Source organism: Dipodomys merriami, unplaced genomic scaffold (assembly GCF_024711535.1).
Source record: "Dipodomys merriami isolate MVZ:Mamm:240054 unplaced genomic scaffold, mDipMer1.0.p SCAF_29, whole genome shotgun sequence".
Taxonomy (NCBI): Eukaryota; Metazoa; Chordata; class Mammalia; order Rodentia; family Heteromyidae; genus Dipodomys; species Dipodomys merriami.
The window spans coordinates 20,176,031-20,202,245 of NW_027204381.1; the positions used below are offsets into that span (position 1 = coordinate 20,176,031).

Sequence of the window (26,215 nt, forward strand, 5' to 3'; positions counted from 1 at the left end):
ACACACACACACACACACACACACACACACATACACACACACACCCCTCCTAATTTATTCTGTCAGTATAGAAACTACCTTGGCTGGGATATAGCTCATTGGTAGAGCACTTGCCTATCACATGGAGACCCTGGGTTCATTCCCCAGCACTGAAGTGGGGAGGGAAAGAGGAAATATACCTGTAGGAACAAGAAAAAGGCAATACTTTATTGTCACTTTTGGGAGCACTGGGCCCTGCATCTGCTCTAATCAAACACATAATTTATAGTCAAATATAAAGTTGTCTATGGTCCTAGCCCTAGTCCAGGTTCTACGTCAAGGCTCAGCATATACCTCAAGTCAGGAATTTGGAAGTTGAGTTACAGATATCTGCAGAAAAGCTGCTGTGTCCCACCTTAGGAGCCTGCAAAGATGGAATGGAGAGAAAGTAGCAAGTTGAGGAAAGCCACAGGCAAAATCTAATCATCATTAGGAGGCCTGAAAGGTCCAGGATGTCATTGCTGAGAGCAAAATCTCGAGGAGAATAAAGAATGGGAGAGTCTGGGCCAGGAGTCATCAGTCTTAGACCAGACAGAGGTTGGCCTATGTCAGGCTCCCTGGAGACTTGTGAGGCAAAGGGGAATTCAGACATCATAGAAGAGTCTGACAAGCTGGTATCGAATGGAGAAGGTGACAGCGCTGCCCAGGATCTGCAAAGAGAAAGGGTCTGGAATAAGAACCAAAGGGAGGGAGTCAAGGAGGTACAAACCCCATCCTTGCCCTCACCTGAAGCAGCAACAGGAGCAATGTGAGGTTTCTCTCATGGATGGGCCCAAAGACTTTAAGTAGCAAGTTGATGAGAGTCAAGTTGTTACACTCAGTGAAGGCACCATCCTCATCCTCACTGTGTCGCACTGTGACTAGCTGGAGATTCTCTGCTACCTGGGGGACCAGAGTTAGAAAGAACTTGAGCTAATACCAGTGTTCCAGGAATGGGGGTCTACTTGATGCTTCCAAGGTCCCCTTGAGTCTGATGTAGGCCTAGGATCCCATTCCCCCAAGCTTAGGATGGTGGCCTGGGGCCTTACCTCCTTGTTACCTAGTTACCTTTAATACAAAGGTGCCCAAGAAAGAGAGGCTCTTGGTCTTGAACTTGGAATAGCTCATCTCCAGTTTGCCTGTCTTGGTATTGAGTCTGCAGGGGGAAGACAGCTTTACGTGACTAGACCACTACTCAAAAAACTCTCCTCCCTGTGGATAATTACCAGGAAGAGCAATGAAAGTGGAATTAAATAACCTGAGATCTATTTGTCTCTGTTGCTTACTTCTATGTGATCAGAACTGATGTGAACATTCAGATTATGTATGTAAATGTGCTTGTAAATTATAAAGGGCCTACTTCCTTTACATAGGGAATGCAGATGCTATTTTTAGATATCCCAAGTGAAAAGCTATGATATCCCTTCCAAGACCCAAAGTGGCTACCTGGGCATACGGTGGCGAGGGCAGGGAATGATGCGCAGGAGCTGAGGCAGTGAATAGAGGAAGTTGAACACCTGTGGCATGAAGAACAGTAGCATGGTCTTGCTGAAGTGTCCCAAGATGCCCACCACGGCAAAAGTCATGCCAGCGAAGTAACAGAAGGTATCTCCCACAAACACCCGTGATGGGTACCTGTGTGGGGAAGAGCATCTGAGCCAACAGCAAGAAGCATTACTAACTTTTCCTCTCACATCACACATCTGGATACCGAGCTTGCCTTGACCTTGGGTTCTGACTACAGACACAACAGCTGTCTCAGCATCTCTGCAGGACCCAAGGCCCCCAATTCATCTATTCCAGGGACTCCAAAGCCCTAACAACCGCTAGGTAGAGGGTGATTTCAGAACACTACCAGGCTGAAGTTGCAGCACAATGGTAAGTCACTTGGTTGGCATGTAGGAGGCTATGAATGTGATCCCTAGCGCCTTTGGGGGGTGGAGGGTCTAGGGGAATGACAGGCTATAACAACTGAAGACACAGAAAATACTTAGCAAAAGTAGGCACAAGTTTAGTCTCTCTATAAGGATCGAGACCATCTTTTGCCACATGTTCAGACATCTGTCTCCTGAATCCATAGGCCTACTTACCAGTTATGGTAGAGCAATCCCAAGGTGGTGAAAAAAAAGGGGATCATGAAGTAGAGAGAAAAGACATGATCATCTCGATAATCACCTTTGGAAAAGAAGGGAAAGTGAACACAAGCCCTACATACCATGAGCCTATTTTTGTCTGTCTCTAAGTTCTAGTCCAAGTTGTATCCATTCACCCAAGTCATTTTCTCTTTTAACTCTCTTTTTAAAACTAGCATATATTAATTATATAAAGAAGTTTCACTGGGATTATTTCCATATATATGTGTTTTTAATGTACTTGAATCAAATTTACCCCTTCAGGGGGACATTGGTGGCTCATTGTCTATAATCCTAGCTATTCAGGAAGCTGAGGTCTGGGGATAAAGGTTCTAAGGCAACCTGGGCAGAATCTGCAATTAACCAGCAAAATGTTGGTCTAGAAGCATGGCTCAAAAAAAAGCAGTACGAGCAGAAGGCCCTGAGTTCAAGACCTGATTAGCACCAAAACCAACAACAACAACAACAAAAATCACCTCCCCTCCTTCATCTAAGTCATGTTTAAAACACAACTGTTTTGTTTTTGTTTTTTTTTTTGTCGGTCGTAGGGCTTGAACTCTGCGCCTGGGCGCTGTCCCTCAGCTCTGCAGCTCAAGGAGAGCGCTCTACCACTTGAGCTACAGCGCCACTTCCAGGTTTCTGGTGGTTTATTGGAGATAGGAGTCTCATGGTCTCTGCTGCCCAGGCTGGCTTTGAACTGCGATCCTCAGATCTCAGCCTCCTGAGTAGCTAGGATTACAGGCGTGAACCACTAGCGCCCGGCTTTTTGGTCAGGTGTGGGGCTTGAACTCTGGGCTTGGGTGCTGTCCCTGTGCTCTTCAGCTCAAAGGGAACACTCTACTGCTTGAGCGGCAGCGCCACTTCCGGTTTTCTAGTGGTTTATTGGAGATAAGAGTCTCAGGAACTTTCCTGCCTGGGCTGGCTTTGAACCATGATCCTCAGATCTCAGCCTCCTGAGTAGCTGGGATTACAGGCGTGAGCCACCAGCACCTGGCTTCAACTATTTTTTTTTTTTTTTTTTTTTATGTCACACAGTTAGTTTCCAGTATTTCACCACTTTCATGAAGCCTCCAAAACTAATGTATGGTTGGGCACTGGCGACTCATGCCTGTCATCCTAGCTACTCAGGAGGCTGAGATCTAAGGGTCACAGTTCAAAGCTGGTCTGGGTACGAAAGTCCAAGAAACTCCTATCTTCCAATTAATCACCAAAAAGCCAGAAATGGAGCTTGACCTGTGGCTCAAGTGCCAGAGCACTAGTCTTGAACAAAAACAGCTCAGTGACAGTGACCAGGCCTTGAGTTAAGCCCCAAGACTGGCACCAAAAACAAAACAAAACACCTAATGAATGACTTAAAGTTGGTTTAGACATTCTGACCTAGGTTTGAATACTAGCTTCACTTCCTAGCAGTGTGACCTTGAATATGACACATTTACCTTCTCTAAGACTCTTATTTTCTCATCTGTAAAGCAGGGCTGATACCTTTAACGCAGAGCTGTTAAAAGATTTAAATGAGATAACATTTTAAAAGTGCTTAGTTTAGAACTGGGCCGTGACCTTTAGTAGAGCACCTGCCTTCTGTATTGAAGGCCAAGTTCAATCCCAAATATTGACTGAAAAGCCCCAAAACAAATAAAAAAACAAAACAGTGCTTAGCGTTAAGTCAATTTTTCCCCCTGGGCTTGAACTCATGGCATAGCTCTTGCTATATACCACTTAAACCATGCCTCCATTCCTGCTTTTTACTATTTTTATAAGCTGGTTTTATTTTTAAATTCTTCAAAATGATCATTCTTTCTTTCTTCCTTCTGCCCATACTAGGGCTTAGACTCAGGACCTCCTGTTTGGCTGACACTTTACCATTTGAACCATGCCTCTAGTCCTCTGCTGGTTATTTTAGAAATGGAGTCTTTTTGATTTTTCTGCCTGAGCTGACTCCAAACTGCTATCCTCTGGATCTCAGCCTCCTGAGTAACTACAATCACAAGCATGAGCTACTAGTTACTTAATTTGCAAAGTAGCTTCCCTGATCTTCCATAGATACATAATGCTTTTCCCCTCTGAATTACTCAAAGCCATACATATATATACACATATACATCAGACTACTAACTTTCTTAATTCTCATCCTATCTCCAATTGCACCTACCTTCCAGCTCCACCAGGTTGAAGATAATGATAGAAGCAGAAATGACTAATGACTGGCCAGCCTCTAGGCCATTAATTCCTGCTAAGATATTGATGGCATTCGTGCAGAACACTGCAAGCAGCCCCATGTAGACATAGTACAAGATCCCTAGAGGGAGACAGAATGAACAACAGTGCCAACTAAGAAAGGAGAATTTAAGAATATTCTCTTGAGAATGGAACACAGGATGAAGGACCACCAGAAAGGGACAGAACAGGAACACTTCGAGGAGAATGTGGAACACTGAGATGGGTCCTCTTGATACCGGCAGAGGTTGGAGGGGGTGGGGGTGGGGGGATGTTCTGAAGTATATACCACAGAGGCAGTAGTGCCAGGGCTACTTACCCAAGTCCAGGTGCAGGCCAAGAAGTGGACGTAAAGGCTTGGGTACCACAATGGTCGTGTTGCCAAAGTTGGTGAAATACACCATGAGGAGAGGTAGTGAGGCCGCTGTGGGCAGCAGCAGCTTGTGGCGCCAGCGCAGATTCAATACATCATCCGCGAAGCCCAAGAAGATCATGCAGCAGATGGCAAGGAGAGCACCTATCAGGGCCACAAACTGGGGGAGGCTCGGGCAGGTCATGATTCAAGCCTGCTCCCCCATTCACCTTTCAAGAAGTCCTGTCTTTGCAGTTCTGTCCTCAGCCCCTTCTCCCAAGCCGAAATAACCTCAACTCTCAGGTACACCCCCCCCCCAAACCCCAGCCTACGGCTCCACTAGTCCACTTACTTCATGGTGGGGAAATGCTTTACACTGCTCCTCCACAAAGCAGTTCAGGAAGGGGAAAGGGATGAAGCAGAAGAGGATGATAAGGAAAACAGCACCGCTGATCACTCCCTGAGACTCTGGGCTGTGGCCCAGCAGCAAGTGGTGGGGAGAGGAAAAGGAAACGGGGCGTGGTCATTCAGTAGGGCCAAGGTGACGGTAATCCCGACTGCGGTTCTTTTGTGTTTTGTTTGGTGGGGGAGGACGCGGGGAGGAAGGCACCTGGAAGATCCCAGGGTCTCCTCGCATCCCTCCCCCACGCTAATCAGTCCTGCCCACCACCGCCCCGAGTTCCAGGGTGCCTGGGCTACCAGCGCCCGGCGTCTCCCGCCCCACCTCAGTGGAGCACCTGTCTGCGCCCCGGCCTCCCCCCACCCCGGGACGCTCGGGCTCCGCTACTCACATTTCCCGCCGGATGGGTTTGTTGAGGTCCTGGCCACAGAGGCGCGCAGCGATAAAGTGTTCACGGAAGGCGGGGATGAGGGTGACCGTGGCCACAAATCCCAGCAGAGAGCCGAGCAAATTCACCATCAGAGGCGGCGGCATGGGCAACTCCGGGAAGGCCCACATGGTGTCCGAACGGGAGCCCCGCTCCCCGGCCGACTTTGCTCACGGGCAATCTGGACAGCGGCCCCGAGGAGTGGCGGCTCCCTGCAAGCGGACTATTCCCATCCCAGCCGCAGCCAAACCCCTTCCCGGTGCCCCGACCCGCCCTCCTGACCCCCGAGAGGCTCCGGAACGCAACCTCGGCCCTGACCGACAGCACCTGTGTACCCAGTGTTTCCGCCCGGATCTTGATTCGAACGGTACTGTAGTTGCCGAAGGCAGAGGCGCCATCTTTAATACGGGCACTGCCGCCGGAACACCAGCGTTGTCTTAAACTAAAATGTTTGCTCAAATTAGGGCGATCAGTCTAGTTTTGCAAATGTCAATTAAAGGAGGACATTCAAGTGCGGCTGTCCTGAAACTGTAGTAAAGATGCAGAGCCCAGATCGGAAATTACCCCCCCCTGCCCGGTTCCAAGATGGACGCCTCCCATGTCACGTGTCGGACTCTGCTCCGCCCCTCTCCTCCTCCGACTTCCACGTCGGCCCCAGCAAGTCAGATTTAAAGGGCCACGCACTTAACCCGGAACGTTTTGGAGCTTGGTTTATGTCTCTTAATAGAAGTCCGAGGGTGGGCAGAGGAACGGGGGTGGGGAGCTGCACCTGCGCTTAGTAGGAAACCTGTTGCCGTTGCAGTCGGAAGCCAAGGAGGACACTACTCTGTTCCCAGAAACGCAGCTACAACGTGGACGGCTGCTGTAAACGCTAGACGGGTGCAAAGCCCCTCCTCCTCTCTTTTCCTTGTTCTTGATCCAGGTATTTTTTTCCCCTCCATATCCCACCCACCTTCTGCCCCCACTGTAGCAGTCAGTTGCCCAGCAACCTAGAGAGGCAGCTTCACCACTGAAGAGTCCTGGATTTAACCCAGAACTTTAAACTTGATCTTCGATCTTTGCACTGTACCTACCTCCCAGAATGAGGGGATGGCTCCTGAGGTGTTGGAAAGAAAATCACAAGACAAAGAGCCTGATGCACACCTACTTTCTGAGAACCTAGAGGTTTCTTCCTCTAGGTTAGTGTACCTTTTGCCACACACCTGTTCCCCTACAAGTAACAGTTCACCTGACTCTTCATTCCCTTTCATTCTTCTCATGGACTCAGGTAGCAAATGAATTTCATTACTATAAGGGAGTTAGGGGGATAATCCAATAGCTTGGTACTTTGTCCCTTCTTTCCAATGCGGCATGCCCACGAATCAGGATGAGATCGACTCCTTTTAGGCTGCTTTTCTTCAAAATTAGGTATAGGTCCCTGATACTTGAAGGTAGCTCTAATCAACAACTCCTCTCCTTTCCCCTGCCTTTCTTGCTCTCTTGCCCTCTCTTTCTCCCAGTAATTATTTACTTGATTGTATTCCACCAAATTGTATTTTTTTCTACATACGTGGCGCTAGCATGTGCATATGCAGATTCCCTGGAGGAAAGTGTTTTCCTTTCCACAAGGTGTCCCCCTGAGGCTAGGGACATAAAGATACCTGTGTGTAAGATTACACACATGGAGTCTGAATCTTTTGCACATAGAAGGTGATAAGTGCACATGGATGGACTCATCACCCCAAGGGAGCCAGTGGTCCTTGAGGAGGAGGTTTGATCTGGAATGATGTCCATCAGCAGGAGTAAAAGTGGAAGGGCCTTCCAACCCTGGAGAGTGAAATACAAGGAACAGGTGGAAAGGAGGAGCTTGTGGATCCCCAAAGAATTTCCACTTGGTTATCTTGTTGATCAGTAGCAGGCTGAGACTCCCTGGAGGCCTGAGAGTCTATCTGTTTTGTTTTGTTGTTGTTGTTGTTTTTTGGTCAGGGGGCCAATCCTAATAAACCTTCCTTTTCAACCTGACAAGCCTTAAGATTTCTTTTCTGGGGCTGGGAAGGTGGCTCAGTGGTAGAGTGCTTGCCTTGCATGCATGAGGCCCTGAGTTCGATTCCTCAGCACCACATAAACAGAAAAAAAAAAGCCGGACGTGGCGCTGTAGCTCAAGTGGTAGAGTGCTAGCCTTGAGCTGAAGAGCTGAGGGACAGCGCCCAGGCCCAGAGTTCAGGCCCCACGACCGGACCCAAAAAACGCAAAAAAAAAAAAAAAGATTTATTTTCTCTGGAAATCATTATCCTACCCACCCTACCCAGGAGGCTAGGAGGACTTGTTCAAAGGCAGGACATTAGGATTCATCATTCATGTATGAACCTTACCATCAGAAAATACTTAGTTGGATGCTTGTCATATAATCTGAATAATTATACTCCTGTGACGGTAAGGGCTCAGTGGACTATCAGGCTAATCAGAGGGAGAAACAAACACATGGTTGGCTTGAAATTTTGTGCCTATCCTGATAAAAGTTCAAAGCACTTGCCTGAATGCTAAAGTTGCTGGGACTCACAGATCAGCTGAGTTGTCATTGTCCCTGGCCAGAATAGACAATGTCTGAGATGCACATCTATTAAGTATCCCTGAATGCCTCCCAGTAAGCAAGACCAATTTACTATTAAACTAATTCCCAAACAAAACCTGTCGCAAAAATAGTTTCCATTGCCTAAAAGACCAAGAGACAGAACTGGATAGTCTGGAATGATGCTTGACATTTGTGTGACCCTGTTTGTGGTTTTGTTCAGGCAGCTGAGTTACTCTTTTTCTTTTTCTTCCTACCTCTCTCCTGTCAGTGTAGCTAGCAAAAGTCATTGGCTAAAAGCATGCTGAATTGATTTTTGTTGTTGTTGGGCGTGGGGCTTGAACTCTGGGCCTGGGCGCTGTCCTCAGCTTCTCAGCTCAAGGCTACTGCCCTACCACTTGAGCCACAGCACCCACTTCCAACTTTTTTGTTTATGTGGTGCTGAGGAATCGAACCCAGGGCCTCATGAATGTGAGCCAAGCACTCTACCACTGAGCCACCTTCCAAGGCCCAGAAATTGATTTTTGAAAGATGGAAGTGATACAAAAATTGTCTGGTGATGGGCTGGGAAGGTGGTTCAGTGGTAGAGCGCTTGCCTTGCATGCCTGAAGCCCTGGGTTCGATTCCTCAGCACCACATAAGCAAAAAGAAAAAAGCCGGAAGTGGCGCTGTGGCTCAAGTGGTAGAACGCTAGCCTTGAGCTGAAGAGCTGAGAGACAGCGCCCAGGCCCAGAGTTTAGGCCCCATGACTGGACCCCCCCCCCAAAAAAAAAAATTGTCTAGTGCCAGTGGCTCACACCTGTAATCCAAGCTTCTGAGGATCCTGGTTCACAAGCCCAGCAAAGAAATGCTGATCTCTAATTTATTAGCAAAAGCCAGAAATAGAAATGTGTTTCAAGTGGTACAGTGCCAGCCTTCAGCGAAAACGCTAAGAAAGGGCTTGAGGTTTTGAGTCTAAGCCCCAGTATTGTTGTGCACAATTGAAAAGGATTCTTGGGAAGTTCGATGGTTCCTGAAGAAGGGGTCTTGGTGGAAGAGAGTCTTCTACATACCTGGACTACTAACTGTTCAGCCTGTTTCCTTGACCTGGCTGCTCTACCCATTGACTGCTTCCTCTTTCATCCCTGGGAGCTGGCCTGAGTTGTCTCCTCCCTGGATTTCATGTCTCTGTTCCCACCTAAGATTAGAAATGGACGAAAGTGGTGCTGGTAGCTCAAGTCTATAATCCAAGCTACTCCAGAGGCTGAGATCTGTGGATTGTGGTTCAAAGCCAGCCTGGTCAGGAAAAACTGTGAGACTTTTATCTCCAATTAATCACCAGAAAACCAGAAGTGGTACAGCACTAGCCTTGTGCAAAAGAACTCAAAGACAGCACCCATGCACTGAGTTCAAGCCCCATGACTGAAAAAAAAAACCCAGCAACACAAAAAAATTAGAAAGAAATAGGTGAATATCTCTTGGTTTTGGAGTCGTGACTATCTGGGCAGGCCACAGCAAAGGTAGCTCATCACCTTTTTTCTTCCCATCATTGTCAAGCTACTCTACTACCTCTTTTTTTTTTTTTGGTCCGGTCATGAGGCCTGAACTCTGGGCCTGGGCGCTGACCCTCAGCTTTTCAGCTCAAGGTTAGCACTCTACCACTTGAGCCACAGTGCCACTTCCGACTTTTTTCTTTTTGCTTATGTGGTACTGAAGAATCGAACCCAGTGCCTCATGCATGCAAGGCAAGCACTCTACCACTGAGCCACCTTCCCAGCCATCTACTACCTCTTTTAACTCAATCACGTTGCTAAACTGTTGAGTTTCTGCAAACTCAACTTTTTATTCTCTTAGAAAGCTAAATGGGGGCTGGGAAGGTGGCTCAGTGGTAGAGCGCTTGCCTTGCATGCCTGAGGCCCTGGGTTTGATTCCTCAGCACCACATAAGCAAAAAGAAAAAAGCCGGAAGTGGTGCTGTGGCTCAAGTGGTAGAGTGCTAGGACAGCACCCAGGCCCAGAGTTCAGGCCCCACAACCGGACCCAAAAAAAAAAAAAAAAAAAAAAAGCTGAATGGATTTGGAAGGTGTTTTTCCAGCTTTTTTTTCTTTTGGCTTATGTGGTGCTGAGGAATCGAACCCAGGGCCTCAGGCATAGCCAAGCAAGTGCTCTACCACTGAGCCACCTTCCCAGCCCCATATTTGGAAGTTATTTAACATCTTCCCTTTCTACCTCCCTGCAGAAGGGACTCTGCCAAAGACCTAAGGTGCTCTTGGCAAATGGGGGATCCTTCGGAATCCATGACTGTAGTAGGGTGCCACCACACCCTATATCCCACATTTATCTGGACTAGTGAACTTAGGACTTACTAGTCAAGTGCTCTACTGCTTAAGAAAGCCTGGCCAAAGCTATTGCTAGTCCGGTGCTGGGTTGCTAGCTCTTCTTTCATTGCTGCCTTCTCTACATGTGCTCCATAGGCAGGAGCTGTTACTATGGAAATGTATTATTTTTAAAAACAGATGTAGCCTCAGGCTTGAGAAATATCTCAACATCAAACCCACTTGAGCAAGGAGGTAAATAGGAGGTGTTCTTAAGTTCTAGCTCCAAAGAGAAAGGGAATGGTGGTAGTGGAGGAAATTCTGCTTTCTCTCCGTTGCTATCAGCTGGACTTTTGCCAGGCCTTTTTATCTGGGAGGAAACCCCTGCACTTCCTTACCCAGAGCCTAGCTTCAGAGAAGGTCTAGCCTGACAGTCATGGGAGAAGGGAGTGATAATTTCCACAGGGGGTCAACTCCTTTTTTAACCCCCCAAACTTCCATATGGAAGTGTATGAAGCTTGGGGGGAAGCAGAGGTGTTAGACCAGGCAGTCAGATCGCTTTGAGCTTGTCTGGGGAGGGGTGCACCCCGACTGCAGGATGGGGCGGGGCCGTCAGAGATCCCGCCTAGTCTTCAATCGTGGAACCCGCTGGCCTCGCGGATGTCCTTGCCCCGCCCTCCTCTGCCTAGCAGAAAGCCGGGCAGGCTAGGCCCCGCCCGGGGCGGGCGCGGCTCCTTTAAGGGCGGGTGGGGGCGGGGCGTCGGCCGTGTTGTCAGTGTCAGCTCTGCGCACGCAGCCGGAGCCCGACCCGGAGCCGGAGCCCGACCCGGAGCCGGAGCCGGAGCCGGAGCCGGAGCCGGAGCCCGACCCGGAGCCGGAGCCCGACCCGCGAGCTCCCGCGGCTCCCCGGACCCGTCCCCGCCCGGAGCCTCCAGGGGTCGGGTGCTGCCTGGCTCTAGCCGGGGTCGGACCGCGGGACCCGAGCCACGGAGACAGAGCCCCGGCGTCCCGGCCCCGGGGACCCCGCCTCGGCCGGTGGCGGCCCCGCGTCCAGGGCGCCCGGCCCCGGGGGAGCCTCGGAGCCCGCGCGCCCGGCCCCGGGGTGCCCGCCCCCGCCCCCGGCCCGCGCGGGCCATGCTCCCCCGGGGCCGCGGCTGAGCCCAGGCCGGGACGCCGGGGCGCGCGCGGAGCATGGATCCGGGCTGGGGGCAGCAGGACGTGGGCTGGGCGGCCCTGCTGGTCCTCTTCGCCGCCTCGCTGCTCACCGTGTCGGGCTGGCTGCTGCAGTACGCCCGCGGGCTGTGGCGGGCGCGGGCCCGCGGAGGCCGGGGCCGGGGCCCCGCCTTGGCCGCCGAGGCCGGGGCTTCGCTCCGCGAGCTGGGCGTGTGGCGCTCGCTGCTGCGGCTGCGGGCCACTCGGGCGGGCGCCCCCGGGGAGCCCGGCGTCCGGGGCCTCCTGGCGTCACTCTTTGCCTTCAAGTCTTTCCGGGAGAACTGGCAGAGGGCTTGGGTTCGAGCCCTGAACGAGCAGGCCTGCCGGGATGGGGTGAGTCGCCCAGACCCTCCGAGTTGGTCCCTTAGGTTTTCCTTGCGGGGAGGGACTGCTGGAGCTTGGAGGGAGACATGGGGGCGGGGGGGGGGGGATTAGGGATTAGCTGGGGACCCTCCTGTGGGGTTTCTTTCCCTCCCAAATCAGAGAAGAGGGTGCAGGTGAGGCTGGGGGTGTGTGTATGTGTGTGCAGAAATCCAGTTATATCTCAAATCTATTTTTGTGGACGAGGTACTCTGGCTGCAACCCGAGCGCAAGTTACTGTTCTCATAGCAACGCTAATCTCTGTGCCTGAGGGCACTTCCGCCTCTTCGGAGTACTGGTTGGGCTAGGGGAGACGGGTGCACCTGCAGAAGGAATTTGCCTGGTCCTCATCCCACCACACCCAGTTAGTGTTTCATGCCCCCCCCCCAACCCCCTCAGATTTCCAGTGTGGCCCTGGGATTCTGAATTGCTTTCCTATCCATCAGTACTTTCCCCTCCACTGTCCATGCTTCCCTTCCGTGCTGGCCTGCAATGAATTTGTCCGAGGGGAAAGTGTTCAGTGAAAAGAGCATGTTGTCAATCCATATCCTTTCCAGTAAATGAACTTGAAGCTGCCCCTTGAGGGTCAGCCATAAACCAGCTCAGCCTACTTCCTCCCATTGCACCATGGACTACTGGCCTCCCAGGAAGTGGGCAGGAAGCCTGGTCATGAGACTGAACTTGGGTGGAAAGCCCCCTCCCATCCTGGCCTACCGATCTCTCCTTTGCTTTCACCATCTAGCAGTTCCTGGATCAGAGTTTTCTCCATTTCTGGCTACCAGGAGCTTGGTATCTTTACCCTACTAATTCTCCAGATGCTTGGAAACAGAAGTGGCCCCAAGAAGCTGTTCTGTTTCCTCTTCCCAGCTGGCTATCTGAAAGCCAGATGATGTCTGTCACTTTACACCTTGAACCTACCCTTCCACCTGGCTCTTCCTGCACCTTGTTCCTGGATCAGAAGCAACTCCCTGGGGCGGCTGAGTCAGCTGGACATTGGCCTCCCTTGCATGGGAAGAGGAGATGAAGGCTCTAAGCATCCATCTCCCTCTCTCCCCCTTGGCCTGGCCTTTGAAGAAGACAGCTACCAGAGCACAGACGTTGGCTTCTCCTGTTTTGCCAGGCAGATGAGTGAGCCCTGTGGGTTTGGTTTCTGTCTCTGAAGACCTGAAGAAGAGTCTCCAGCCTATTCTGTGCCCCCTCCTCAATTCTTCCCATTCTGTTCTCCACTGCTGTGGAAGAATTAGGGAGCAGCTCTTTAGAGGTCTAGGCTAAGCAGCTTTCTGCTTCCTAATACCACCCCGCTGTCTGCCTTGAGGACTTAACCAGGCCCTGGACCCTTTTGCCCTCTGAGCTTACCTCTTCTCTACCTCTGCTGCAGTTCCCCAAGGCCATGCTGAGCCAACCTCATCTTCCCAGAATTTAAAGAGTCATAGTTTTACCTCTTCACATCTAATTTATCTGGAAGAAGTCTTCAGCCTCTTAACTCAGAATAAGCGATCCTACTCTTTACACCTTTATGTTGGCCCTGTACCCCTCTGCCCAGCTGTTATATAGAGTTGGCAACTCATAGCTATTTTTTTTCTTTATATGCTTTTATTTGGGGCTAGGGCTGGGGTTAGGGCAGGCAAGGAGCGAAGAGGAAGGTAGAGAGAAGAGGAAGGCTCCAGGTATGCCAGGAAGGTTCCAGGGGTTTCAGCTGAAGGCAATCTAGTCTGAGGAGGCCTAATTCCTTCCGTTTTCAGCCACCCCTAGTCCCAAAGCCAAACAGGGGCCAAAGCCAGCCAGCGTGCAGCCAAGGCTTGCACAGTGCCAGGGCCCAGCCAGCAACTAAGCAGTCGAGTCCTGGGTGGGAGGGCAGCTCCAGAGACCTGACTTTGTGCCTTCATTACTCCCTCAGAGCTCCATCCAAATTGCTTTTGAGGAGGTGCCCCAACTCCCACCCAGAGCCAACATTAGTCATGTGACCTGCATTGACCAATCAGAGCGCACCATGGTAAGGGTCTGATGGGCACTGTTTTCTTTGGGGTAAGAGGAGGGTTGATCCCAAGGGTCCCTACTTTACCCTGAGGATTCTTAATCTGGACATCTGTGAACATCTTGGGGATCTAAGGATTGGCCTTCAGGAAGTCTGAAAATCCCACTTAAGTTATGGGCCGTGTGTGTGTGTGTGTGTGTGTGTGTGTGTGTGTGTGTGTGTGTGTGTGTGTGTGTGTGTGTGTGTGTGTGTGTGTGTGTGTGTGTGTGTGTGTGTGTGTGTGTGTGTGTGTGTGTGTGTGTGTGTGTCTGTGTGTCTGTGTCTGTGTGTCTGTATGTGTGTCTTATTTTTGAATCTCTGGCTTTTATCTCGTTATTCATCGAGGGGCTTTTGGTCCCAAAAAGGCCATGTCCCAAGGGATGCTGCAGTGGGGAAGGGCAACTAAAGCACCCCAGGGCAGGGCAAAGCTGGGTAAGCACATCCTCCACACATGCCTGTCTTAGGTGCTGCACTGCCAGATCTCTGCCGAGGAGGTGCGCTTCCCAGTCTCTGTGACCCAGCAGTCCCCTGCTGCCGTCTCCATGGAGACCTACCACGTCACTCTGACACTGCCACCAACACAGGTGGAGGAGAACGTGGGAAACTGAGTTGGGGGGGGCGCAGTTCAGTTGACCAAGCGTTTTTCTGTTTGGTCCCTCTCTGCGCTGGAATTTGGGAAGGGGGGTGGGGGGATGGGAGTCATTAGAGGAATGAGGCAACAATCCAATCCTTTTGTCCCTAGTTGGAAGTCAGCCTGGAGGAAATCCCTGATGAGGGGTTGCTTGTGTCCTGGGTCTTCACTGATCGCCCAGATCTCAGCCTAACGGTGCTTCCCAAGCTGCAGGTCAGGGAGGTAAGGCAGTGGGGCTGGCCTGAGAAGAAGCCAAACAGAGAGGGTGTCAGAACAGGGGACTCCATCGCTTCTCCTTTCCATAGAGAGGTGAGGAGCAAGTAGAACTCTCAACAATTGAGGAACTGATCAAAGATACCATAGTAAGCACCCAGCCAGCCATGATGGTCAACCTCAGAGCCTGCTCTGCCCCGGGAGGCCTGGTGAGTAGGTACCCAAATCGAAAGGTTTGTGTGTACCCCATCCCCAGGATGCTATGTCGGGGTTATTGCTCTTTAATCGCCTCCTTCTGCTCTTAGGTACCTAGTGAGAAGTCACCTATGGTGCCCCTGGCCCAGCCAGCCATCCCCAGACCTACGCGGTTATTCCTTCGGCAGCTTCGAGCATCTCACCTGGGAAGTCAGCTGGGAGGTGAGAGCTAGAAATGGCTGGCGACTGCTAGCACTACCTGTAGGCATTCCCTGCCCCTCTGCCAAGAGCACGGCCAATTGCATTTCTCAATGGCATCCCTTCTTTTCTCTGAACATCTTCTAAAGTCTGAATCTTGGGCCAGCATGTGGCTCAAATGGTAGAATACCTGCCTAGCAACCACAAGGCCCCAAGTTGAACACCCTCCCCCATATGGTACCTTTTGTTTCCTTATAGGCACTGAGGAAGTGTGCTGTGTAGCTGAACTGGACAACCCCGTGCAACAGAAATGGACCAAGCCCACGAGGGCTGGTCCTGAGGTGGAATGGACAGAAGACCTGGCACTGTAAGGGCAACCCCACATTCCCTGCTCACGTGGGCAGATGGGATAGAGAAACTCTTGAAGCCTTAGAGCCAGCACAGCCCAGCCCTGCTCTCAGCAGACCTGGGTGTGGACCTCTATTGTATGCCATGCCCTGGTATAGATCCTAATGGTGCAACCCTACCCCTGGGTGGTCCGTAGGAAGATGGCACAAGTGTTTATACAACACGCCATGACAGTGGTTAGGTAGGGGAGATCCGTTCCCATAGCAGAGCAAGGATGCGAAAAGACTTTTCAGAAGAGATGGCATTTAAACCATACCTTTGAGCAAAAGTCGGCTTTTAGCAGTGTGTGAAGATGGTCCTAGCAGAGGGAACAGCTTGAGTAAATGAAAGAGGGTGGCTTAAGTCTGAGAGAAGGACTGGCTAGACTGTGGAACAGGACCAGGCAGATTTGATGCTTGGCTAAGGAGAGTGACTTTCACTCGGGCCCCAACCATTCCTTTGGGAAGAGGAAAGATTCGGAGGGGAGGATAATCTGATGGTAGCACTGATGCTACCTTATTTAAATACATCTCTCTGCCTTTGGCCTGTAATTGACCCAAGGGTGAATTTAGTTTGCTGAGCTTCCCCTTTCTGACACTTCCGTTTTCTCTTGTTCCTTAGGGATCTGGGCCCCCAGAGCCGGGAGCTAACTCTCAAAATGCTAAGGAGCAGTAGTAGTGGAGACAGTGAGTGTGGGACCAAGGGACGCCTCTGGGTGGTGCTGTGCTGGGCTTGGTCATGGCCCTGGCTCATTGAACCATCCCTGTCCTCAGCTGAGCTCCTTGGCCAAGTCACACTGCCTGTGGGCTCCCCCTCCAGACCACTGTCTCGAAGACAGGTGTGCCCACTCACTCCAGGGCCAGGGAAAGTCCTGGGCCCCGCCGCCACCATGGCAGTAGAGGTGAGAAGCTGATCTGTGGGAGGAGATGGGTGGACATAGGACGGGCAGTCTCTGAGGCCCTGATCCCTCGTCCCCCCCCCCCTTGGCAGCTGCAGTACGAGGAGGGCTCCCCCCGGAACCTGGGCACATCCACTCCCTCCACCCCGCGTCCCAGCATCACACCTACTAAGAAGATTGAATTGGATCGGACCATCATGCCTGACGGCACCATTGTCACCACCGTCACCACAGTCCAGTCCCGGCCCCGTGTAGATGGCAAATTAGGTAAAAAGGAGGAGCCTGGGAGCTCAGCTCTAGCCAAGAGCCCTAGACTATAGACCCACGGCTGCCAGGGAAAGGGGAAGGAAAGCCTGATTCCAATGCATCCTGTTTCCTAACACTCTTCAGATCCTGCCACTTCTTCCTCCTGACCTTTGCCTCTTCAGACTTGCCTTTCTATCCCTCCATTTCACCGAGGTGCCTCTCATCGCTCTGTCCTTCTGATCCTGCTTGCCCCTCATGTTGGACTCTTGCTCTTCCACCTGCTCAAGTTTCCTGCCATCTTTTTCTTTCCTTCTTTGTATCTAGCCCCAAATCTCTATTTGATCCTTCCTCTGCCTTCAGCCTTCCAGTTCTCTGTGGAATCCTCCAGCAAACCTAGTGGCCTTCATGGCCTATCTCCCACCCTCAGTCCCCACCCCCCAACACCCATCTCCTATTGCTAGGGGTACCATGGCAGTTCCCTTGCTTCTGGATGCTTCCTCTCCATATTTTTATGGCATCTCCCCACACTTTCAAGTGAGCCCCATGACAGCTCCCCACACTCCTATTGGCTCCTGTGGTATCTTTATGCCCCCCGACCCCAGCAACTCAAATAAGTAAACACCCTTGTGATTAATCACCCCTTAATCATCCTTGCCCTCTGAGTCAAGCAAAATCTGCATTTTAACAAGAATAGTAGGGTGGGGACCACACTGAAGCACCTCCAGCTCACTGACCCTCCCCGACCCACCAGACTCCCCCTCCCGCTCCCCGTCCAAGGTGGAGGTGACTGAGAAGATGACAACTGTGCTGAGTGAGAGCAGCGGCCCCCGAAGTGCCTCCCACAGCAGCAGCCGTGAGTGGGGCATGGGATGTGTGAGTTGTTGGTAGGCACTAGTGCCCTATATTCAAAATCTACTTGGAGTGGGGTGGGAGGAATTTGAATCCAAGGAGTCGCAGAGAAGACAGGTTATCCATCCTCTGTTCCCCGAGCAGGGGAGAGCCACCTTTCCAATGGCTTGGACCCAGTAGCAGAGACAGCGATTCGCCAGCTGACTGAGCCCAGTGGGCGGGCAGCCAAGAAGACACCCACCAAGCGCAGCACTCTCATCATCTCTGGTGTTTCCAAGGTAACAGGGCTCTGGGAAGAGGAGCTCGGATGGGGAGAAGGCCCTAATGGGTCACTCCTGCCCATTAAAATCCATCCCTCCTGCCAGGTGCCCATTGCTCAGGACGAGCTGGCACTATCCCTGGGCTATGCAGCATCGTTGGAAGCCTCAATGCAGGATGATGCAGGCTCCAGCGGAGGCCCCTCCTCACCTCCCTCAGACCCTCCAGCCATGTCCCCAGGACCCCTAGACGCCCTCTCCAGTCCCACAAGTGTCCAGGAAGCAGATGAGACAACGCGTTCAGACATTTCTGAAAGGCCATCCGTGGATGATGTTGAATCAGAAACAGGGTCTACTGGTGCCCTGGAGACCCGCAGCCTCAAGGATCACAAAGGTGGGGAGAAACTGGCAGGTCCTCCTTCTTCATCTGGGTCCTGCTAGACACTTGGGGACTGGGAGGCTAGCTAATTTGCCTTCCCCTAAAGTTCATCCAAGTGCAGTTCAGAGGAGCACTCTGTTCCTCAGCTCTGGCCTGGATCTGGAGCTGATAGGCGTAGGTAGAGGAAGGGGTGCCATGTTGGTCCCCTTTATCTCTGTGTGTCTTTAATCCTAAGCCAATGACTCCTGTCTTCTTTCCCTCTTGGGTTTTTTTTTTCTTTCAAATTTCTCCCCTTCTACTCTGTACTCCTGCCCCCATGAGTATTAAAAATTACTGCCTGAGTCAACCTTAGTATTATCCCACTGGCAGTGATCCAGCTGTGGACCGCTGGAGTAGTTCTAAGTTCAGAAGATAGAGTTGATCCCTGTACATCTTCACTTCCTAACCAATAAGCCTGTCAACCAAGAATTCTATTTATGACTTGAGCCTGCATTGCTTCTTGGAATAATGAGATTCTTAAATCCAAACCCTGCTGTGTAAGCATCTTCTTCCTTCTCTTGGCCCCAAACTCATGTCTTTGAAGTTTCCAGACTCATGGCTTCCTGTTCACACCCACCTTTTCCTTCGTGATTTATAGGCTTTGGGAGACACCTTAGTCTTTGTCTTTCCAGAGGAAAGAGGCCCTGCCTTAGTTGTCCTTGAAAAGCAGCAGATCCTGTCCTTCCTTCCATGACAGTTCTTGATGGGGCAGAGTTAAGAGGTGCACATAGAACCCCACAAGCATACCCCTTCTTCCTTAGGACCAACGAATACAGCTTTGGTTTTTCTTTCTTTCCTGAGAAAATGCATCTTTAGGTCAGGGGCCTGTTTCTCTTCTTCCTCTTCTATCCCTCCATCTTTTGTCCTCTCTCCATCCCTCACCCACCCCCATGCTCCTCCCTCTGCCTCAGCTTCCCCTCTTCTCCACAGTGAGTTTCCTGCGCAGTGGCACTAAGCTCATCTTCCGCCGGAGGCCTCGACAGAAGGAAGCTGGACTGAGCCAATCACACGACGACCTCTCCAACACCACGGCCACACCCAGCGTCCGCAAGAAGGCTGGCAGCTTTTCTCGCCGCCTTATCAAGCGTTTTTCCTTCAAGTCCAAACCCAAGGCCAATGGCAACCCCAGCCCCCAGCTCTGAGGTCCTCCTCACCTCCAGAGCTCCGAGAGGGCAGGAGACCTGTCAGACCATTCCCTCCATCCTTCCTCTGTACCCCTTCCTGGATTCCTGACGTGGGGGCCTGGAAAGCCCTAGGGTTCTAGGAAGCCCCATGCACCCTGGGCTGGGGTCCAGCTGCATGGGTATTTGCCATGGGAAGGTTCTGAGAGACGGCTCTTGGAAGCAGAGGAGAGAGTTGACATCTGGGCGGAGAGGTGGCTGTCCCGGCATTCCTCAGAAGCATCTGCCCCAAGAGGAGTCCCAGGGTGCTCAGCTCCTCAGCAAATTTTCTCTCCCTTATTTATTCTCTTTTCTATTTATATGTGTGGTCTAGGGCTCTCAGCGAACAGTTGGCAGAGGGTGTCTCTCCCAGGGGACCCTTCTTTTCTGTCCCTGAAGAGTAGGAATTCCCGGGAGGCGGTCCCCTCTCAGACCACTCAGCACCACTGTCTGCCTCCGAGGACCTCAGTGACCCATAGGAAGTCGGGCCAGTGCCTGGGATTGGGGGGGCAGGTACTCCCCACCTTCCTGCCTCCCTACTGCTCCTCATCCCTCCGTCCCCCTTTATTACCATTTTGTACTCGATGCCTTCTCCATGAGCAGTGGCTCAGTGAGGAGGGGGAGCCAGGAGCTTGTAAGGAAGCCTGCCCTGAAGAGACGGCACGAGGGACTTGATGTGGGCACTGAGGTGAGGGAGGAGCAAGGCTGCACCTCTGAGGGCCGGGGGGTGATGATGTCCATTGCTGTGTGATGGTTTGGAATTTAATTTATTAAATTAAAGTGAAATTGGAGTTTATAAATTGCACAACTGCTTATCCTTTGCAAGGCTTACGTGTAAGCAGCGAGGCTGTAGTGTGGATAGAGTGGGAGATGAGAGACAGGGACCCAGCTAGTGAGGTGGGCCATGCTCCCACGGGGACGAGGATGGGTAAGAACAACCAAACAAAACCTCATGGATCTTCACCCCCGTTTGCCCTGGCTGTCCCTTTGGGACATGATGCAGCCCAGAGCATGGACTCTGGAACTGGACTGTCTGGATTGGAGTCTCAGCTCCAAGAATTACCTGTGTGACCTGGGCAGGTTATGTAAAGGGGCTCGCTTTTCTCATCTGTAAAATAGGGACAGGGACTGGAGGTAAAGCTCAGGGTAGAATGCTCGTCTAGCACGTGCAAGGCTCCGGGTTCTATCCCCAAGTACTGAAAAAGGAAAAGCAAGGTTGGGGGAGGAAGGAGGCGGGCTGTGATAATAGCAGCTATCATTGTGTTGTGGGTGAGAAGCAAATTTATAAAGTACTTAGAATTCTACCCGATAGGCAGTGCTGAGTAGGTGTTAACTGTTGCCTCTGAAGAGACCAATTGAAGAGGGGAAGTGTTAAAATGTTTTATCATAAGTTTATCTGGTACCCGGTGGCTCATGTCTGTAACACTAGTTACTCTGGAGGAGAGGATCACAGTTCAAACCCAGCCTAATTAAATTCTGAGACTCTGGTCTCTAAGTGATCATCAAAAAGCCACAAATGGAGCTGTGGCCTTGAGTGAAAAAGCTAAGGGACAGTGCTCAGGCCTTGAGTTCAAGCCCAGTTTGGATACACACTCCTCCATCTTTTGTTGTTGTTGTTGGGCACCAGTGACTACTCACACCTTTAATCCTAGCTACTCAGGAGGCTGAAAACAGAGTCAGAGCCAGTGCAGGAAGACAATCTGAGACACTCTTCTCTCCAAATAGCAAAATGCTGGAAGTGGAAGGGTAGCACTAATGATAGAGTGGAAGAAGTCAAATGCGAGTGCCAGGCCCTGAGTTCGAGGACCCTGTGCTGGCAAACAACAACAAAACAAAACACCCCAAAACCATTCCTCCACAGAAGCTTAGGACTCAGTGGATGGTAAGTGGAAATGGTATGTAGTCTCTGAGCTGCTCAGAAAGCAATGGAATTCCATGCTGCTACAGTGAGGATAGGCCTGCTCACATTTCTAAAATAGGAATGTTATGGGGGAGGGGGTGTACTGGGATTTGAACTTTTGAGCCTTGTGCTTATTTGGCAGATGTCTTAGCACTTCTTTGAGTTATGCCTTTGGCCCTTTTTACTCTTGTTCTTTCTCAAATAGGGTGAAGTCTCATTTTGCTTTGAGTTGGCCTGAACCTCCATCTTTCTATTTATACTTCCCACATAACTGGGATGACAAGTGAGCACCAGCATACCCAGCTTTTTATTGGTTGAGATGGGGTCTTATGAGCTTTTTGTCTTGGCTGCCTTTAAACCACAGTCCTCCTGACCTGTACTTCCTGGGTAGCTGGCATTACAGGCATGAGCCTCCATATCTGGCTAAAAATAGGGATTTAAAAAATAAATTCAGCAGTCAATCATGGGTGGCTTGTGACTGCAGTCAGAGTTCAGGAGGTGGAGATTGAGAGGATCACTATTCAAGGTCAGCCCAGGAAAAAAAAGGGAGAATCTGGACACCATTTGGCTCATGAGACCTAGTGGACTATGGTTCAAAGCTAGCCTGGGTAGAAAAATCTTCAAGATTCCCATTTCCAACCAAAGTTTGAGTTGGAGGTATGACTCAAATAGAGCAGCAACTGAGCAAGCAAGCCTAGTAAGCACAAGGCCCTGTACTATAAAAATTTTTTTATTAGGGAGAACCCATCTTAATTAAGCTAGGCTTGGTGGTACAGCTCTATAGTCCCTTTCATGAGGAAGGTAGAAGGATCTCAGTCAGAGGCTGGCTCTGGAAAAAAAGGAGAGACTTTATGTGGAAAAATTACTAAAACAAAAAAGGGATAGGTGCATAACTTATGTGGTAGAGCACTTGCCTAGCAAATGTGAAGCTTTGATTTCAAATTCTAGTATCATCCAAAAAAAGGGCTCTAATTCAGTGAAAGAGAGGTTTCCTAACAGCCAAGAACTCTTGAAGTTTGATTTCCCATGCATGGAAAATGGCAAGAAAAAGAAAAAGCAAGAAAGAAAAAGAAATCTAATTTTACCAGCTTTATCCATTTCATTCTTTTAGAAGAAAAGCCACAGCTTCTTTTTTTGGGGGGGTAGGGTGGGAGAGGAGGAGAGGTCATGGGAGTTGAACTCAAAGCCTGGGCACTGTCCCTGAACTTTTTCATTCAAAGCTACTGCTCTACCACTCTGAGCCACAGCTCCACTTCTAGTTTTGGGGTAGTTAATTGGCGATAAGAGTCTCACAGACTGGGCTGGGAAGGTGGCTCAGTGGTAGAGTGCTTGCCTTGCGTGCCTGAGGCCCTGGGTTGGATTCCTCAGCACCACATAAGCAAAAAGAAAAAAGCCGGAAGTGGCGCTGTGGCTCAAGAGGTAGAGCACTAGTCTTGAGCTGAAGAGCTGAGGGACAGCGCCCAGAGTTCAAGCCCCACGACCGGACCTCCCCCCCCCAAAAATAAAGTCTCACAGACTTTTCTACCTGGGCTGGCTTCAAACTGTGATCCTCAGGTCTCAGCCTCTTGAGTTGGCAGGATTGTAGGCCTGAGCCAGTGCCAGCCTTTTTTTTTTTTTTTTTGGGTCCGGTCGTGGGGCCTGAACTCTGGGCCTGGGCGCTGTCCCTCAGCTCTTCAGCTCAAGGTGAGCACTCGACCACTTGAGCCACAGCGCCACTTCCGGCTTTTTTTCTTTTTGCTTATGTGGTGCTGAGGAGTCGAACCCAGGGCCTCCAGCATGCAAGGCATGTGCTCTACCACTGAGCCAACTTCCCAGCCCGCCTTTTTTTTTTTAAATGCCAATTCTGAGGCCTCTGAGTGCTGTCCCTGAGATTTTTTTTTTAAGTCTTAACACTATCACTGGAGTCACATCACTTCTGACCCAGGCTGGCTTCAAACCATAATCCTCAGATCTCAGCCTCCTGAGTAGCGAGGAGTATAAGCATGAGTCACTGGCGCCTGGTGAGCTACAGCTTTTAATGAGAACAAATTATGCCTTTTTTGTGTATGGCAGCTTTTAGAGAACAAATCTCAGAGTATGTCTGCATTATCCAGCCAAAATTGTGGTTTGTTTTCAATAGAAGCAGATTGAGATGGAAGTAAACTATTCTAGACAGCAAGATGCTGCCTTAAATGCTGGAGACAGATCCCTCAGCAATACGGGAATTTTTTACTCTGAAATCTACATTGGGATTCACACAGCTCTGTGACTGAACTTATTATGGAATTTGTTAACGCTAATAGTCATCTGAATTAAAATGAGATCAACATTTCATGAAGTACTTCTTTAAATACAAGACAGTGACTGCTCTGTGGTTGGTCCAGGTAATGGAAAGACTTACTGCTCCAAACTTCTTGCATTTCAATAAAAAAAAACTTGTGCCTGGGTAAAAAGCATTGTAATTTTTACTCTAGAGACAACCTGCTTCCAGTCTGCTACAAGTATATTCTGCTGGGCACTGGTGGCTTATGTCTGTCATCCTAGTTACTCAGGAAGCTGAGATCTGAGGATTGTGGTTCTAAAGTAGCCTGGGCAGGAAAATCAGTGAGACTCTTATTTTCAGTTAACCACCAAAAAGCTAGATAGAAGTAGGGCTGGGGTTCAAGTGGTAGAGTAGAGCTCACTTTGAGCTGCACAAAAGCTCAAGGTAAGTGCCCAGGCTCTGAATTCAAGCCCCACGAGTGTGTATACACAACACACACACACACACACACACACACACACACACACACACACACACACACACACACACAGTTTTCCTTTCCTAATAAACTTTCCTATCAATTTCAAAAGAAAAAAAAAACTATGCACTCCTGAATAAAGGATGTTTTATTACTTATGAAGAATGTAGATACATGTTATATTTGTTCACGTTTCAAAGACAGGGTCTTGGTACATAACCCAGGCTGGCCTTGAACTAGAGATCCTCCAGACTCAGCCTTCCCAGTGCTGTGATTACAGGCGAGTGCCACTATACCAGGTAATGTTCTTCTTTTCCCTCTTTCCCTCCCTCCATTCCTTCCTTTCCCCTGTCTTTCTTTTCTTTCTTCTGGTTAGGGAGCTTGAACTCTGGGTCTCCTTCTGACTGGACTTTCTCAATCACGGCTGGTGCTTTACCACAGGAACCATACCTCTGAGTCCAGCATTTTGCTGGCTAATTGGAAATCAGAGTCTTGAAGACTTTTCTGCCATAAGCTGGCTTTGAAACTAAATACTCCAGGTCTCTGACTTCTGGGTAGCTAGGATTACAAGTGTTAGCCACCAGCATCAGGCACAACTTTTCTATTGCCAATGGCATATTAAAATTCATTTTTATTATATTAAACATGTTTTCTGATTACATAAATTATATAGATTTATTTTTAGGTTAAAAGATCCAGAACAGCCGGGCGCCGGTGGCTCACGCCTGTAATCCTAGCTACTCAGGAGGCTGAGATCTGAGGATCGCGGTTCAAAGCCAGCCCGGGCAGGAGAGACCGTGAGACTCCTATCTCCAATAAACCACCAGAAAACCGGAAGTGGCGCTGTAGCTCAAGTGGTAGAGCGCTCGCCTTGAGCTGAAGAGCTGAGGGACAGCGTCCAGGCCCAGAGTTCAATCCCCACGACCGACAAAAAAAAAAAAAAAAGATCCAGAACAATATAATGCAATAATATATCGATTCCGGGGCTGGGAATGTGGCTCAGTGGTAACCTAACATGCATAAAGCCCTGGGTTCGATTCCTCAGCATCACATAAACAGAAAAAAACCCAGAAGTGGTGCTGTGGCTCAAGTGGTGGAGTGCTAGCCTTGAGCAAAAGAGAAGCTCAGGGACAGGGCTCAGGCAATTCCAATGAGCACTAGTTACTAAGATACATAATTCACTTACCACATCCGTCTTGACCTTTACTGAGTTTCAGTCATTGGCTTAAGGGATGGAGTTAGCAAGGCTGTCCTGGAAAACTCGGAAAAGGACCACCAAGGAAGACTTCCTGGAAAAAGAACTCTGCTGAGAACAGAAGGGTTAGGAACCGGTCTTCTCAATGTGAGAGACGGAGACAACAGCAGAAAACAGAGAAACAGAGCCAACAGCATCCACAAGGTGCGGAAAGGCTGTGCGGCGGCTTACTGCGGTCCAAGGCCAGAGTGTGGAGCCGGAAGCCGGCGATCGGGCGGGCTCGAGGCGCCGACGAGGAGGAGCTGGGCGGCCCAGGGTGCGGGGCGCCTCCGACGTTTCCCTCGCGAACCTTCCAGCTGACGGGCACAGGCGTGCGTCACCACGCCCGGCCGCACGGGGTTTTCTATGGGCCTCGAGGTTGGGGCGGGACGAGGCCGAGGATCGAGGGCGGGCGGGTTTTCGGAAGGTAGAATCCACGCGTCGATGAGACGGGTGGAGTTGTCGGGGACGGCTGCGGGGTTTCGAACCTCACCGAGCCTGCAGACACGCGAGCCGGACACGCGGCGGGGAAGAGAAGCAGGCACGGGAATGCCGGTGTTTAAGTCGAGAGATGGGAGTAAGGACCCCGGTTTGGACGGAGCAGGCGCAGCGCTGGGCGCGGCCCCCGCGTGTCCGCCCGGGCAGTGCCCACGCCGCCACGATCGCCGCCGGGCAGGAGGTCGCCCCCCGACGCCCGGCTGCGCTCCTGCGCATGCCCACTGGGCTCGGCGCGCGGAGTCTGCGCAGTGAGGGGAACGCGGGGGCCTCCGGTCCGCGCACCTTCCAGAAGCACCGCGGGGCCGCCCAGAACTACCTTTCTCCGAATCCGCTCGCCCCTCAGGTCCCGCCGGGCATGCCGAGCCCCGCCCACCGTTCCCGCCCCTTCCGTGTTTTGGTACTCACGGGTTCTGCCAGACGCGACCTGCCATTGGCTGACAG

General features: G+C 50.8%; 2 protein-coding genes and 1 long non-coding RNA gene across 6 annotated transcripts; 1 reads left to right on the plus strand and 2 right to left on the minus strand.

Annotated features, from left to right (window-relative positions):
- Positions 1-186: 186 nt before the first annotated feature.
- LOC138839004 (UDP-N-acetylglucosamine--dolichyl-phosphate N-acetylglucosaminephosphotransferase) lies at positions 187-5,866 on the minus strand. 2 transcript variants are annotated; one of them, XM_070038645.1, is made up of 9 exons: positions 5,508-5,866; positions 5,069-5,189; positions 4,684-4,897; positions 4,300-4,446; positions 2,109-2,193; positions 1,465-1,653; positions 1,087-1,174; positions 766-921; positions 187-689 (listed from the first exon to the last, which is right to left on the minus strand). In XM_070038645.1, the coding sequence occupies exons 1-9, from the start codon at positions 5,672-5,674 to the stop codon at positions 624-626; spliced, it is 1,233 nt and encodes a 410-aa protein (XP_069894746.1). In that variant the 5' UTR covers positions 5,675-5,866; the 3' UTR covers positions 187-623. The 2 variants fall into 2 exon arrangements, with proteins under 2 accessions (XP_069894746.1, XP_069894747.1); XM_070038646.1 differs by lacking the exon at positions 5,508-5,866 and having other exon boundaries at positions 4,684-4,881; positions 5,069-5,153.
- A 5,301-nt stretch (positions 5,867-11,167) lies between these two features.
- On the plus strand, positions 11,168-20,222 carry LOC138839005 (phospholipid transfer protein C2CD2L). 2 transcript variants are annotated; one of them, XM_070038647.1, is made up of 14 exons: positions 11,168-11,929; positions 13,854-13,949; positions 14,435-14,554; positions 14,713-14,823; positions 14,907-15,023; positions 15,120-15,231; positions 15,466-15,574; positions 16,216-16,280; positions 16,368-16,495; positions 16,585-16,759; positions 17,490-17,591; positions 17,732-17,865; positions 17,953-18,238; positions 19,193-20,222. In XM_070038647.1, exons 1-14 carry the CDS (start codon positions 11,576-11,578, stop codon positions 19,402-19,404), a joined length of 2,121 nt encoding a protein of 706 aa, XP_069894748.1. In that variant the 5' UTR covers positions 11,168-11,575; the 3' UTR covers positions 19,405-20,222. The 2 variants fall into 2 exon arrangements, with proteins under 2 accessions (XP_069894748.1, XP_069894749.1); XM_070038648.1 differs by having other exon boundaries at positions 11,576-11,929; positions 14,713-14,814.
- LOC138839006 (uncharacterized) lies at positions 14,759-26,081 on the minus strand. Of its 2 annotated transcripts, none has more exons than XR_011375806.1 (3): positions 25,469-26,081; positions 25,229-25,331; positions 14,759-14,842 (listed from the first exon to the last, which is right to left on the minus strand). It is a non-coding gene; the product is annotated as an uncharacterized lncRNA (long non-coding RNA). The 2 variants fall into 2 exon arrangements; XR_011375805.1 differs by lacking the exon at positions 14,759-14,842 and adding an exon at positions 21,605-22,151 and having other exon boundaries at positions 25,469-26,078.
- Between the last annotated feature and the right edge of the window lie 134 nt (positions 26,082-26,215).